This window comes from Odocoileus virginianus, chromosome 1 (assembly GCF_023699985.2).
Source record: "Odocoileus virginianus isolate 20LAN1187 ecotype Illinois chromosome 1, Ovbor_1.2, whole genome shotgun sequence".
Lineage (NCBI taxonomy): Eukaryota > Metazoa > Chordata > Mammalia > Artiodactyla > Cervidae > Odocoileus > Odocoileus virginianus.
In genome coordinates, this window is record NC_069674.1 from 79,140,566 (window position 1) to 79,157,179 (window position 16,614).

The 16,614-nt window shown below is 34.8% G+C and overlaps 1 protein-coding gene across 2 annotated transcripts in view; it reads right to left on the reverse strand.

Moving 5' to 3' along the window:
- Window positions 1-1,234: 1,234 nt before the first annotated feature.
- SEMA3D (semaphorin 3D) overlaps window positions 1,235-16,614 on the reverse strand; it is a 218,927-nt gene continuing 203,547 nt past the window's right edge. For both annotated transcript variants that reach the window (XM_070470032.1, XM_070470028.1), the window contains 2 exons: window positions 12,479-12,618; window positions 1,235-5,547 (listed from right to left, as the gene is read on the reverse strand). In XM_070470032.1, the coding sequence (XP_070326133.1) occupies window positions 5,122-5,547; window positions 12,479-12,618 (566 nt within the window). In that variant the 3' untranslated portion in view covers window positions 1,235-5,121. The remainder of the gene's footprint in view (window positions 5,548-12,478; window positions 12,619-16,614) is intronic.

The following is a 16,614-nucleotide window of genomic DNA, read 5'->3' on the forward strand; positions in this document are numbered from 1 at the left end:
AATATTTATTGGAAGGACTGATGCTGAAGCTGAAACTGCAATAGTTTGGCCACCTGATGTGAAGAACTGACTCATTTGAAAAAACCCTGTCCTGGGAAAGATTGAAGGTGGGAGAAGGGGATGACAGAGGATGAGATGATTGGGTGGCATCACCGACTCAATGAATATGAGCTTGAGTAAACTCCAGGAGTTGGTGATGGACAGGGAGACCTGGCGTGCTGCAGTCCATGGTGTCGCAAGGAGTCGGACACAACTGAGCGACTGAACTGAACTGAGTATTGTCAAATCCCTCCTCCAAGATCCATTTGTACTAATATATACACAAATGACAGGTGTGTGAGCTTCTGAAGCAAAAAATAGTTCTTTACATTTTCATCATCCTAGGCATGAGTTTACTGGACTAGCAAATCATACTAATGCAGGTACCAAGTTGTGTGGTTATAGATGTTTTTGATCCTCAAATGCTAAACTTCTGTCTCCTTTTTTCTCAGGATCACTCCCATTTCTTACTATAGTCAAACAAATACACGTGGATTTTTTTCAGTTATTAATCTTAGGTTGTATTTTTATTTATAGTAACAGCTTGGGCGTGCTGTTTAAGAGGACCCTATATAATTTTTTCTCTTTTTAAAATTTTATATACACACATTACCATAAATTCTCATGTTTGAAGCTTGTCAAACCACTCAGAAAACTTGACATTTCTTTATATAACATCCCTACAAGTTATTTCATTACAGGTTTGGGATATTATAATATTATCTATTTGCAAATATAAAATATCCTACATGGGTGTACCAAATCAATAAGAAATGTAATTTTCTCTAAAAGAAATTCAAGTAAATTCTTTATAAAACAAAATCAGAAACCTCAACTATGCCTTTAAAAATTTAAATTCATACATCTAAGCATACAGATGACTATTTTTAATTTTCACTTATAAAATGGTAATTAGAAATCTTAAAAGTTGTTACTTGAGTAGTAATATTAATTCAGTCTACTCAAGTCTAAATTAAATCACAGTAAAGCGTAAGTATATAATTATAATGATTGGGAAGAGAAAATTATTCCTTTTTTTTCATAAGGGAAATTATTGCATACTTACAGTGCAAAATATATCTACTAAAATTTTTTAGGAGATATTTTCCTTCGTATTTGATTCAGTGTGATTCTATGTGTAAAATTTGGTTATCATGTTTAGGGTTTGAAAACAAAACTTGCACACAAACCAACATTCTGTTTATAACCATAAAACACTAATGTTTGTATTTTATTATAATACAACCAAAATATACACTTAGCAACTTGCAATTATTTTAGATTTCAAGACTACATTTCTTTTAAAATAGCAAAACTATAAATTCAACATAGATTGCTAACCACTTACAATTATTAAGAATTAAATTACACAATTAACTGACAGATTTTTTTGCCCTTCCCCCCCAAATCATCTATTTCAAACATACCATAAATACTTTAATATGACAAAATATTTAAATGAGAGGTATAAATCATGTATATGTTCCTGTCTTTGCACTGTCAATGTGTCCAATCTTGGAATTTTAGATCTTTTTTTAACCAACCTCAAATGTAGATTAAATTATTTAAATATTGTCATTTACTGTGAGAAAAATATTTCTATAAAAACATTTTAAATATCTTTTTTTTTCTAAATTCTCCATTCCCAATAAGGCTAATGAATTCCAACATTTTGTCCAAGACAAATTGGAAAGCTGTTTCAACTTTCATTTCCACTTTTATTTATGATATTTCAAGAGATATATTTAAGTTTTAAAATATCAGTGTTTAATGCTCTTGTTCAATTTAACATTATGTAGACATCTGGAGGCTGTTTAATTGTCCTTGAAATTTTAATTTTCAATATAATGTAGAAAAGCAGGCACTAGCAACTGTAAACTTATATTTTGCTTGAGTTTATAGAATTCAGCAGAAACAAAAGTTAATAGCATATAAAGAACTGAAACATAGACCAAAGGAACAATTCAAGAGTAAACCCATTTTGCAGGCAGTATATTGTAGGTAAGCAGTATTTAGCTAATGGATTTGTGAGGTATGGTGTAAGTTATAATTCTTTCACTACTGTTGTGGCTTTTGCACATTTCTAATTTTCTCTATTTTCCATTTCTTAAATAATTTGGTTGATTTTCAAAATTTTTTTTTTTAATAATGTAAATGTGGTATTTTGAGCTCTTTGGGGAAAAATAGGTTCTACATTAATTATTTAGACTATCCATTTCTAAACAAACTTAAAATTCCCAATACATTGGATGTAAATGAATGCACAGTCAGGATTTAGCAGCATGAAATTCAAATTTAGCTGGAATGAAATTCAAATGATGAATATGCAAGTCAGAGACATGTATTCAAACATGGGGGGGAAAAACCCATAAAACTAAGGCTAAACACAGACATTTTAAGACCTCTCCATAAAAAGCTGATTTTTTAGCAAATTTAAAACTATTAACTATAATTTTATTTTGCATTATTTCAAAGAAAATTTGGTAAAAAGTTTTAGTGGTGAGGAAGTATACATTGTGTCTTATCTCTAGACTTAATATATTCACACTGTTCCCCTAAGTGTTAGGGGCACTTAAAGCGCCCCTACACTTAAAGTGTAGGCAATTAAAAGATTAAAAAATTAAATGTAGCAGCTGAGATGTCTTGTTTTTATAAATATACATAAATCTTTGCCAATAAAACTTTTATTACATGACTTTTTTACTAACAATATTTCAAACATATTTAAGTCATTATCATAAATTAATAGATTTAGATCCAAAGCAGCCATTAAAATTTAGCTGTCCATCAAAATTCCTAACTTTTTTCTGAATAAGAAAGAATTAATTAAAAAATGGCTTGGACATTCATATTTTGATGAAAACCAAATTTATGTTCACAAGCCAATCCTAACACTTGAGTTTCATATAATTCTCTCAAGGCTATCCATAATTTGATCATTACTGTCTAATATACACATATTTGGAAATCTTTTTGAAAAACATACTCATACTTATATGCTTTGAGCTTATTATGAGTTCCAGGAAGATTTTAAGCCAGCGAATCAATAGTTTCAAACACTCTTGTTAGCAGTCTGATCTTGCTTGAACTATTCTTATGGATTACTTTTTAATAGAGTGACTTGCTCTGGTTCACTTTAAAAAACTATCTTCCTTAAGTTTTCCTTATAATAAAACATCTACAAGTGTTTATGAGTATCCTATCGAAAGGTGACTTAACATCATAGATCAGTGTGACTTCTTTGAGTAGGTAAGCAATGCAAGTACAATGAGTGTAAGAATGTTTTGAGCATAAAGCCAGGAACAGACATGATACTGAACTCTGTAATAAGTTGCCTTCTCAGAGGCTTTTACTTTCAAGACACGTACAATGCATGAGAAACAAGCAATGTCTGCTATTTAGTTTTCTGAAAAGCTGCCTTCTGTGTGAGGAAGTGACTAATTTTTCATTTCACACTAAAAAGGGCGTGAAAAGGCAAAACAGGAGAAGGCTAAGGGTTTTGCGTTGCGTGAAGGAAAGGTGAGTCCTTCTTAAACAGGCAGGAAACATACCATACATATTCAGAGGGAAGGTCAGATTGGAAACATTTGAAACCGCTAACAAAACGTGAAAAATGTTAATGTGAGTTTGTTTTCTTTACATGCAGTAGACTTATTTATTTTTAAATTACTAAAACAATGAGATTATACAGCATATAATCTCAGAAATGCAAAAAAGGTTGTGAAGAAAAAGATGTCAAAGAGTTAATTTAACCCTTTCCGTTGTAAAAATTTTTGCATTTCGTTATTTAACAAATACATAGTATTCCCACTCCCCACGACTGTTGTCTATCTAATTCTATCTCTCTATATATGTATATATTGTTTTTTCCTATTCACTCAAATAAAATCTAATAATCCATTATTTAGGAGAGAATAAAGACACTAAATAGAAATAATTTATAGAGTATGATGAAATTTTTAGAAAAAAGAGAGGCAGTACACACTGAAATTCCATTGGTTGTAAATAAATTTGTGTTCTTTCTTCCCATGATCCTTTAGAAAATGTAACTTTTCCTCGGCTTTTGCTTACAGTTTCTTATAATCTAGAGGTTTTTTTTTTTTAAACAGATGAATTATAAATTGGCAGCTACTTATACTCCAGTGCATAAAGCCACATTACCTTTCATCCATTGTATTTGTGATTGTTCTTCCTTTTTATGGGGATAGGAGTTTTCCCCAAAGCCAAAATTTATGGCTGGCTTTCTTTCTCTTAACAAATCCCATCTGCGTGCCCTTCCATTAGGATGCAGTATACTTTGTGATGTTTTCTTTTATTAAAATGCTTTCCCATATCCTATTAAAATATTTATTAAGCATTCTGTCCCTATATAGCTCAGCATATATTCTAAAAACACATAACTGAGCACCAAACTCTCTCTGTGAACCTGTTATCCTGACAAGTCACAAGGAATCCTGGGAGGAACATTTATGCCCTTCAGTAAATCAATGCTGCAGGACACTAAATTGTAACCCCTGAGGTCTGAAAGGAGTAATGCACCTCTCCAAATATCCAAACCATACCAAGAGCAAATGGCTCACTGGGAAAGTTCCTGTTGATACTGTGAGCTGTATTTTGCATCTTCCCTCCAATCCTACCACCAGGTAGCCAGTTCTAAGGTGGAATGACATATCCGTTCATAAGAACATAAAGCAACAAGTGCATGGTAAACTCCATGCTTAAAGGCCATGCAAAGGACATAAAGCACCTTATTTCAATGTCAAATCTGATGCTTTCTTAGCTCAGTTATTTATATAATAAATTCAAAAACTCAGAATATAAAACATTTACAAGTATAAAGCCCCTGTTTTGAAGATAATTCTGATACTTTGCAGGTATAAGTTTTAGTTCTTGGAAAACTGGTTCAGATGAATGATTCACCCTTACTAATGCCATATCCATCATATAGTCTTGTTCAGATTACTGTTCTTGTGCTTTAGCAAAACTCCATGGAAAGCTCTTATGAGTTAGTATAAGGATGAATAAAACAGACAACAGTGTTTTTGCAGGTAAAGAGTTCTTTTCATTAAATTAAATAGAAAACTATGTGGCCACAGCTCTCGGAAGTTCTTCCAGGTCTCTGTGATGTCTTCGATTCCGCTTCTTCTTCATTTCCTGCATGTGCTTCCACTTCGGGCTGCCCTTGTTCCGCTGTCTGCGCTTCTCCCGGTGCCACATCTGCTCACAGTACTGGTCCAGGCTGAAGTTTGGGCTGCTCAGGATTTGGATGTAGTCTTTGTATCTCAACCTTGACTCAACCAACAGATCCTTGACCCGCCCCTCCTCATGCTCTGCCCTCTGGGTGTTTTCCATCTGTTCATTCTCAATGACATTCAAAGTCAGCTTCACTACTGTGTGGATAAAAGTGTGCTCCTGTGCTTTGCAGTAATACAGCCCAGAGTCCTTCTTCTGCAGACTTCGAATCAGTAGCCCATATTCTGTTTTGATGATCCTTTCATCGGGTTTTACCTGCAGAGTTGAAAAAAGGTAGGTAATAAATGAGAGCCAGAGAGGCTGCATAGTTTTACTTAGATGAATCCAAAAGATCTAGTCCCCATCTCTCTGTCATTAAGCATAATACTGTCAGCCGTCATGGAAGAGAGTGAAAAATTCAACTCAAGTAGCTGCCCCCAGAAATGTACGGTTGCATCTGATCATATCTAACTGAGTCTTTGGAATATAATTAGTTTTTCCTCCCAATCTACAGATAGGAATAAAAAGTCATGAAAATGAGGGAAACCTGGAAACTATCAGCTGGCCATCTTTACAAGAGATTCCACATACTAACTGGTATTCTAAGAATACCGATTTGTGTCTGAATTTTAGAACTAGAATGTAACATTGGCAGTCACTGTGTAAAAAAGAGCTTTAGTGCACACTACTAACTATCATGTAGAAGAGAATGATGATTCTGAAAGTAATTTACTCTTTTTTCTAGATATTGCCAAATAAATGAGCTGAATAGCACATGGAAACTATAAGTGGTGACTTGTTAAAAGTCAAGTCGAAAGGAATGGAGGACACAGTCTTTGGGATGTTAGAGCTGTAACTGAGCAGGACCATACAGTCAGAAGGTTAGTAACATTTAAAGCTGAATTTCTCTGTTTACTATGAATTGAATTTTGATAGTGTGTGTGTGTATGATCTTTAGACTATGTCATCTGTGAAAATACTTCTCATACCTCAGCATACTATAACACTGTGATGTGACTTCGAGTGTGAGAAAGCTCAATGAACAGAAAGAACCTCCCCTGGAATGTGATGCTCTTTGCCCTTTGAAGCAATAGTACAGGAAGACAATTCAAATGTTTAATCTTGCCTGGCCCCCAGTCTGGTGTGAATAGTGAACCTATCTTCAATAAACTAGAGGCATGTTTACCAACACAAGAGCCCTGTTTAATGTGGAATATTGTTGAGCGGGCTCGGCACGGAGTAGAATAACAACAACAACAACAAAGAAGTCTGGAAGAGTTCCCAGTTTACACATCTGCCCCTGTATTGTGGACTTTGAGCTGACGGAAATCAAAGAGGCATCAAGACGGCTAAATTAAATTTATTCACAGTGGGTGGACTATACTTTGCATCTTTATGTGAAAAATATGTAGGAAAAAATCCCCCTATTCTGGAAATATGAGAAAAGGAAGAGAAACATCTCTGGCTACCAGCCCAGTAAACTCACAAGTATATGGCCAGCCACCCTCTGTGCCAGAGAAGTGCAGCTGGCGGGGTACCACACGAGGCCAAAGGCAGGTCACAGCTCAGATCCCTGGTTAATGAGGCTGAAGGGTCTCCAGCCCCGCCTTGCTCTACACTGAATCCACACCATCAGGGGTTTGCTTGTGTCCCTTACTTTGCCTATTTGATTGAGCTGATGTGTAGGTTTGTTTTTTTTTTCCTAATGGATTTATTCTAAAGGCCCAGACATTTTAAAATGCTACTGTAATAAAACTCATGTTGAATTCATTTACATTCTTAGAAACTACAGAAATCTCCTGCCTAGGATAAAAGTTGAATTTGAATTGGTAGAGCTCTAAAAGATTAAACAAAAATAACAATCTCAAATTTAACATGTACTATATATTTTTTGTTTTAAATAATTTTATTGTAGGAATTATTTTTTAATTTAAGTACATCTTAGATCAAGAAACTGAAATTCTGACTCCATAGCCTAGGTTCTGGTTCCTTTCTGCTCTATTTCCTATGACTACTCATTTATCTTCCCTGATTGGTCTCCCATTTATCAAGTTGGTGACACGGCATATGGTGTATTTGGGAGGGGGGGTGGTTAAAAGTAAAGCTCTTTGAAGGTTAAATGTGCAGTATTATTAGAAGCATCATAGACTACTGCTATACTGCTGGAGAGGTGATGTTCTGAAGCTTCACTTCTGTGATTTAATGGAAAATGGCCTGTGGCTATTATTAATAGCAAGATGATCAAAGCGGGTGACTTCAGTTACAGTTCATCTTTGGATTTTCTTTTCTAGCTGGTATTCTTGCTAATTTTTTCCCTAATTTATCTGTTTTAATTGGAGGATAATTGCTTTACAATATTATGATGGTTTTTGCCATACATCAATATAAATTGGTCATAGGTATATATGTGTCCCATCCATCTTATCTTGCTAAACTGCATTTAATGTGACTCTTAGAGATTGTTGCAGCTCTGACTCAATACTTTTTATTCTTTTCAAGCTTCTGACAGGAAGAAATGATGACTTTGTGATTTCACACATATTACACAACACTTTATCATTATTTTTGCTATTCTTGTTTTGTGTCCTGTTTATGTTATTTTACTCTGAAGTCTGGGCCCCTTCCCTCCTTTCCAGTCTACTTCTGTCCCTACAGGATTCAGGGCTTTATAAACACCTGGCATTTCATTACCCCATAGGGGTCCTTCACTTTTCCTTTCTATGATGGAATGCTTACATTTTCTTTGGTTTTTGACCTACAGATAAAAAGTTTGCTTTAATGAATTTCTTTTTGGATTTATCTAAATTCTATGAGATAATTTAAGGGATTTTTTTTTTCTCTTCCTAAAATTTCAAAAATATGCCTTTAATGAAATGGTATCTCTAACAAAACATTTTTAAATAAGTTTTCATAGGATTTTTGCAATCTAGAGATAGAAATCTGTGACCCAGAAATTAAGTGGTTGATTAACATTTGCCTCCTTCACATTCTCATTCTCTGTAATGCTTTCATTCCATGCTGGAATAGGATGCATTATGCAGACTACATCTCAGACAGTGAAATGTCAGCACAGTCAATTTAGAAAATTCAGCTCCTCTACAAAGAGATAATGTAATCTCTGGCCACTGATTTAAACTCATAGAATTTTCTCCACTCTAGTGATATGTAAAAGCTGCTCAGCCTTACAAATCAAAACCACGCTTGAACTGGGGTCGACTATCCATTTGCCTAATGTGAACAAGGATAATATATCTGGCATTATTAAGTGTGGATCTTCAGTGAAGGGCAATTCATTTAAAATGAAAAGAGAAACATGGAATGGGACAAAGGACAGTTAAGTATGAAGCAGCAGGTAAAGGTCAGGGACTTGATTCTTTGATAATAGCAGCCTAATGGTAACTCCTTTGCAGATAATTCACCTGTCAGGTCTTTCATAGCTAAAGCATGTGTCTTCAAAGTGACTAGGGCTTCAAGAGTATTTCCCTTCAAGAAACATAGATGAAGACTTATTTAAAAATAGTGCTGAGGCAACTGGCTCATTATTTAAAAGAGAAAAAAATAAAATGAATACATAACTCATTCTTGATTAATATCTTGGAGTAAATGTAAATATAAAATATAAACTGTAATTGTAGGGACTTCCCTGGCAGTCCAGTAGTTAAGATTCTGTGCTTCCATTTCAGGGGGCATGGGTTTATCCCTGGTCGGGGAACTGAGATCCTATGTGCCATGCAGTAGGGCCAAAAAAACCCGCAAAAACAAAATATTGCAATTGTAAAAGTAAAATCACAAAATGATGAGAAAAAATATATATGTTTTTATTGGGGAAGGAACTTATAAGCACAAGTGAGAAATCATATAAATCAACAGATGTGTCCAAATGTGTGTGTTATGAACACACAAAAGAATTTTAGAGATATAAAACATAATAAAAAGTTACTTCTGCATAATGTTAAATGTTACTATCTATATAAAGGGTTTATTAAAATTTTTAAATGAATGTATCAACATAAACCAAGCAAGTAATGGGTAAGGCAGTTTGCCAATATGGTGATTTTGATGAGAAATTAGCAATATACAGTTGTTTATCCAAAGCTGTAAGAATATTAAAGTCTTTAACTCTCTTATATTACATTTAAGAATCTGTCCTAGAAAAACAGACAATTAGACAAAGATTTAGCTAAAGGAAAATTGATTACTTTAAGAGGTAACACAAGCTATTTAAATAAAACATGGAACATGAGTGGATGATTGTGGCATCAGGCTGGCAAGGGTGTGGGACAGGAATCATGTAATAAAATTGAATGGCAGGGGAACTTGCTGATAGTAATGGTTAGTAGGAAAAAAACCTGAAATAGAGATCAAAATATATGTATGATTATCTACACTTTGTGATCTCATAGTCTTTTATATGTTACTGTAGTTTCAAAACAATTTATATTGCTTTTATAATAAAAGCAACAAAAATAAAGACCTACAGATAGAAACATACAAATATTTGAAGATGTTTTTAAAATATTTTTAAAATCCATGGAAAAATTACTATCACAAATGGTATATTATTTATTCAGATCTCAAAAGTTTAATAGAAGCTTGGGGACTGTCAATTAACTTACTGGTTACAGCATAAACATCATCAATTTCAAGAACAGCTCTATAAGAAAGTCAGCAGACAACTGACTCATGACCTTCCCAACAGCACCCAACTGTGAAACAACTAGGCAAGGAAATGTTCTCCTCCTGGCAGAGAATAACCTGGTGACAGCCTCTGTGCCACAGGGGATCCTGGGCCTTCCCTCAGGCTTTTTTCCTTTTTTTGAGTGGAGGAAAGATTTCAAACTGTGACCTTCTTGGTAAAGAGCAGAGGGTATCCTGCTGGGAAAAATGCTTCAAATCTAGTCTGGATTGTGTCCCTTTCCTCAGTTCAGGAAGCAGTATTGCATATCCTGGACAATGTATAACTGCCTATTTACAAAGATAGATGAAAATATCAGTTGAAACATTACAGCTAAAATATTTTAAGTATAATTCAATAAATACACTATTTCTGCTCCATTGAAATTTATGGAGTTTGGTACCACCATGATTGTATGATAAACCATTAAAATGTACATTAAAGTAATGCATAGCTTTTTCTGGAAACATAAAATATATGAAGGCAAACATGCATAAGCAAATGTATGTATCTATAACTGGCAGGGCACCCCAAGCAGAGTTCAACATTTTTTTAAAGTTAGATTAAATTTGTCATGGAGGAAGAAAATTGCTATTAAAAAATTATATTTAACTGAAAAGAAATTATCAAATTTTATTGACTAAAATTTAAAAGTTATTTGAAATATTCAAAAATAAAATACTGTAATGTAACTAAAAGAAAACCTGCATGTTAAAAAATTCAGATTAATGTTCTTCCAATATCTCATGGATAAATAATAAATGCTTTTTATCTTGAATTTAAATCATTTTTACATCAGGTAAAACTTTACTGTATATTGATAAACAATGAAACTCTTAAACACTTGGTATAAATATGGATATGCCATATTCTTAAAACTTCTGAATGTAATAGCAAGAATCAAGTTTTATTAGAGAATTTGACATAAGGACAATTGTTTGTCATATTTGACACGAGGACAATTATGACATAGGGACATGAGACAATTATTCCCTTAGTATTAAATATGTGAAGGGTCAACATTTTGATAGAGAAATTATTCTTAGATGAAGAGAATAACAGCTTCTTAGTTTAACAGTGGACCATACGATAAAAGTTGGTTCTCTGGCTCCAAGTTTTCTCAGCCTCAGCACTACTGACATTTGGGTGGAGCTGGATAGTTACTTATTGTGAGGGACTGAGCACTGCACCATGATTAGCATCATCCTTGACTTCTACCTACTAGACACCAGTAGCATCCTCCCCTCAAGCAGTCACAACAACCAAAAATATGAATACTTTGGGAGCAAAACTGCCTGAAGTTGAGAACCATAATTCCACAGTAATGTTTGACTGATTACATATCCTATTTAAATGTTTATAGAGTTAACAAGAAGGCTGATATTTCAGAGGACATCTGGTCCTCCTACTTATATGGCAGAGAAACTGGGTGCTAGAGAAGTCACCACCTGCTCAGAAACCCTCAGCAGTCAGGGTGAACACACCATTAGTGCTACTTCCTATTTCACACATCCTCCCAGACAGAGAGTGTCTGCGATGTTATATGAATTATTTTACACTTGTGAGTAATCCTCTGCTTTGAAATTTACATTCTCAGATGGGTTTTTTTTTTTTTCATTTTATTTTGACAGGAACTTTTGCATTTATTTTGTTTACCTTAGAAAATTTTGGCCCATGGGACTTCAGTAACATTACCAAAGAGTCATTACTCAGCTCACCTAATTCTGACCCTGTGTTCATTCCATTACAATTACATTATCCTTAATTTAATACTGGGACTTTTAGAATTCTAGATTATCACTGGTTTCTCAAATACTGTCATTTAACCTGTTTCATGATGTTCAAATAATATTAATATACAATTTCTCAGACTACCCAAACTCATCTCATTAAATTCAGTAACATATATAACTTAGCTATCTCACAAAATCTTTGTAATATGTTTTAAACACATGTATGTGATAGAAACACCGAAACAGGGAAAAGTCAAAAGTAGAGCATCCATGTTACTTTTCCCTCTCTGTTGATTTAATTTTAATACACTAGAGTGAAAAGGTACAGTTGTCTAGATACTTATCCAATGTATTCATGTGACAATATGATAAGATATATATTTCCATTTTTGTACAAACTTGACATGTTTCATTTTTAGTCTAAACTGAATACAATGTGAGTTAGAATTTAGTCATTGTGCTACTGTGAGGGAAAAGTCTCATTCTTGATCAGGAATTGTTCTAAAATATAGAGAGTCTATGAAAAACAAAAAGTTGAGGAAGAATCATGTACATTTTTTTATTTGTCTGCTTCTAAATGTATTTTATTAACACATTTGCATTAAATTGGGCTATTTGTCTCTCAAAGGCATTGTTACCTTGGATACCAGAGTATAAAATTTTACTTTCCTTGTTATCAAGTAGTGATAAGAGCTGCATTTGGCACTAAAAGTTGAACATCTTCTCTCACAACCTAAATTTGATATAAGTTTTACACTCTTTCCCTCAAGGTGATCTTTCTTTGATGACCATAACTTACCTCCTCTCGATGTTCATCTCCTGACCGCTGGATATACCACTTAATAGATGCTTGCTGGGATTTAGGTATACATTCCAGAAAGGTTGAATTAAATTCAATGCCAAAAATCACCTTTTCATCAGCAGCTTCATGACTAATGCCTGGAAAGCAAACATGGAATAGGAGATTAACCTTGACCTGATTTTAAAAGCAATGGGAAAATACACTGATTTAGAACAGATGCCATGAGGGAAAGATCCATATACATTATTAAAGAGAAATGAAATTCATAGCATAGTATTTGTTACCTGTGAGTAAAATACTAATAGATTAATTTTTAAAACTCTATCCTAGCATTTCAGTTTTTATTCTTTCATCAATATGTTAACTTTTGCAGTTTCTTTTTTTAAATAAGAATTCACAAAATATAACATTGAGTTGCACTGAATAAACTTCAATATCTTTTAACTTTAAATCTTTTAATTTGTAGAAAATATAACCAATTTTGTAGATAGTTCTGCAAGAACAATTTATTTCATCTTTAAAGAGAAATTCATTATGAATTGGTCCACAGAGCTGACCACAAACCATATGTTATGACCATATGACATTTCAGTATCAGAAAAGTAAGTGCACTTCTCTATACTTGATGAAATTCTATGATGACACTAATACGTCGGATATTGTAATACTCTGAATCAGGATATTATCTACCCCCAGAATGTTCTCTTTTATTCAAAGAGGGATATTATAGCCCCGCACACATCTGCAATAAGACAGTTAACGGGAGGCTAAAGGATCAGTCTCTCAGACACCTTCTTCTCGTAAACCAACTGCACCACCTGAAATACATTCCATCCAGAGAGGCCAAAGGCTGTGTCCCATGTGTGGTCTAAGATCTGTAGCTCAAATTTGATCAAATAAAAAGTGACGGCTTCTCAGCCTGGCCCAAACATGCACTTTTTCAACATATATTCAGATGTCTCAATTCTGCAGATGGGCCCACTTAGCATTTTAGGCATAAACCAGAGTAAGGCTTAAGGGACCTAAGTGAATCCTAAATCTAAGCACCCTGAATTATCAGCAAATGGCATGAATGCACATGCATCCAATAGTTAGGTTTCTTTCCTAGAAACTTCTTTTGAACTTATTTGTGTCTTACCAGCAAAGATTAGTCAAGCATGCTGACCCTATTATGAATTAACCTTATCTAACCTTCAAAACGGAGAAGATAATGGCAACCCACTCCAGTACTCCTGCCTGGAAAACCCCATGGACGGAGGGGCCTGGTAGGCTGCAGTCCGTGGGGTCGCTAGGAGTCAGACACGACTGAGCGACTTCACTTTCACTTTTCACTTTCATGCACTGGAGAAGGAAATGGCAACCACTCCAGTGTTCTTGCCTGGAGAATCCCAGGGATGGGGAGCCTGGTGGGCTGCCGTCTATGGGGTCGCACAGAGTTGGACACGACTGAAGTGACTTAGCAGCAGCAGCAGCAACCTTCAAAATGCATGGATTCCACTTGAAATCTGTAGTCTATCCACTCTCTCTGCCAATTCAACAGATTACAGCCACAATTTTCTGTTAGTAAATTCCTAATGCACAGGAAGATCATCAGTGCCAATCACAGAGGAGAAAGACATGTATCATTTCACAGTAACAGAGTAACAGACACTATTTTCCTGAGCAAAGGGAGTTCATGAACAAAGCAGGGAGGATGCAGGCTGATCCTTAGGTGAGTGGGCAAGGGCTCCGGAGAAATTCAACCAGACAGATTCAACCAAAGAACTAGTCAATTACGTAAACGTTAAATTAGTGAAATCAACTGGAAAAGCGAAATAGTGAGCTGATTATATGAAATCCATCTTCAAATCAGTAGAAAGTGACCCTTTGACACAAAGTCATCTCCACATCAGTTTTACTACAAATTAATTTACTGAATTTTCCAATAATGTTTATCTGAGTTTAAAATTTTCTACTTGTAAATTTAAATGTGTGTGTGTGTTCAAAAGCATCAATTCTCCAGCACTCAGCTGTCTTTATAGTCCAAATCTCACATCCATACATGACTACTGGAAAAACCAGAGCTTTGACTAGACAGACCTTTGTTGGCAAAGTAAAGTCTCTGCTTCTTAATATGCTGTCTAGGTTGGTCATACTTTTCTTCCAAGGGGTAAGCAAGTGTCTTTTAATTTCATGGCCGCAGTCACCATCCGCAGTGATTTTGGAGTCCTCCGAAATAAAGTCTCTTACAGTTTCTCCATTTATTTGCCATGAAGGGATGGAACCAGATGCCATGATCTTAGTTTTCTGAATGTTTAGCTTTAAGCCAACATTTTCACTCCCCTGTTTCACTTTCATCAAGAGGCTCTTTAGTTCTTCTTCACTTTCTGCCATAAGGGTGGTGTCATCTGCATATCTCAGGTTATTGATATTTCTCCTGGCAATCTTGATTCCAGCTTGTGCTTCATCCAGCCCAGCACTTCTCATGATGTACTCTGCATATAAGTTAAATAAGCAGGGTGACAATATACAGCCTTGAGGTACTCATTTTCCTATTTGGAACCAGTCTGTTCTTCCATGCCCAGTTCTAATTGTTGCTTCCTGACCTGCATACAGATTTCCAAGGAGGCAGATCAGGTGGTCTGGTATTCCCATCTCTTTCAGAATTTTCCATAGTTTGTTGTGGTCCACACTCTCAAAGGCTTTGGCATAATTAGTAAAGCAGAAGTAGATGTTTTTTTGGAACTCTCTTGCTTTTTCGATGATCCAACGGATGTTGGCAATTTGATCTCTGGTTCCTCTGCCTTTTCTAAATCCAGCTTGAACATCTGGAAGTTCACGGTTCATGAACTGTTGAAGGTTGGCTTGGAGAATTTTAAGCATTACTTTACTAGCGTGTGAGATGAGTGCAAACTTCCCTGGTAGCTCAGATGGTAAAGCATCTGCCTACAATGCAGCAGACCCGGGTTCAATCCCTGGGTCAGGAAGATCCCCTGGAGAAGGAAATGGCAACCCACTCCAGTATTCTTGTCTGGAGAATTCCATGGACCAAGGAGCCTGATGGGCTACAATCTATGGGGTCGCAAAGAGTTGGATAAAACTGAGTGGCTTCACTTTGAGCATTCTTTGGCATTGCCTTTCTTTGGGATTAGAACGAAAACTGATCTTTTCCAGTCCTATGGCCACTGCTGAGTTTTCCACATTTGCTGGCATATTGAGTGCAGCACTTTCACAAGTGTTTTATTACTACCCATTTTTAAAGGTACAAAAGTTGCATGCAGTAATGTTTTTAAAGACTAGAATATGTATCTTTCATTTAAGTGTAAAACAATTTTAAAGAATATTTTAATCTTTCAGATTGCAGGCAAGAATTTTTTTTTCATAGAGAAATATCTGGAATGTTTCTTCATAATACACTTAGGACATGTCACTGATGTCGATACAGCAAGATTATATATAGTTAACATTGTTTTAACAGTATCATTAATAACCATGCAATATCATAGTACGTAACAATTGATGAACAAAAGAAGGAAGAAAGAAAATATCTACTTGCTAGTTATTCAGAACTTGATTACCAGGTCAATGCAATGCATATTTATGGTGGGTTATAAGCAACTCATCTCCTCTCTTCTTTACCAAAGACAATTGTTCAAATGTGACCCTTTCTCTTCCTTGAGATTGTAAACCCTTAGTTTGAAAATACCCTCTTAATTTCTACTTTAATTCTCACAATTGATTTTCTATCACTGACTTCTCCTATTCCAATCAATCACCAAACTACCAAAATAAATTACTTTTATTTTTAAAAACAACTTTTCTTAGTAATATGAAAGAGTTCCTTATCACTTACAGGATAAACACAAATGCCACAGAATAACATAGGGATCTTCACAAACTTAACCAAACCTATGTAAGTCCTTTCTGATTTTAATACCTGTTACTTAATCTACTTAGGAAAGTGTGATTGTTTCTTTAAGGAATAGCTCAAGTGCTATCCCTCTGAGTATCCCTTCCTTCACCTAAGTATGATGCAGACATTTTTTTTTTTTTTTTGCCTACCACACTGGCATTACTTTCAATGTAGGGAATATGTTAGTGATTATTGCAGACAAATTCACCACTTTTATATTCCAGTGACAGAGACAGTAATC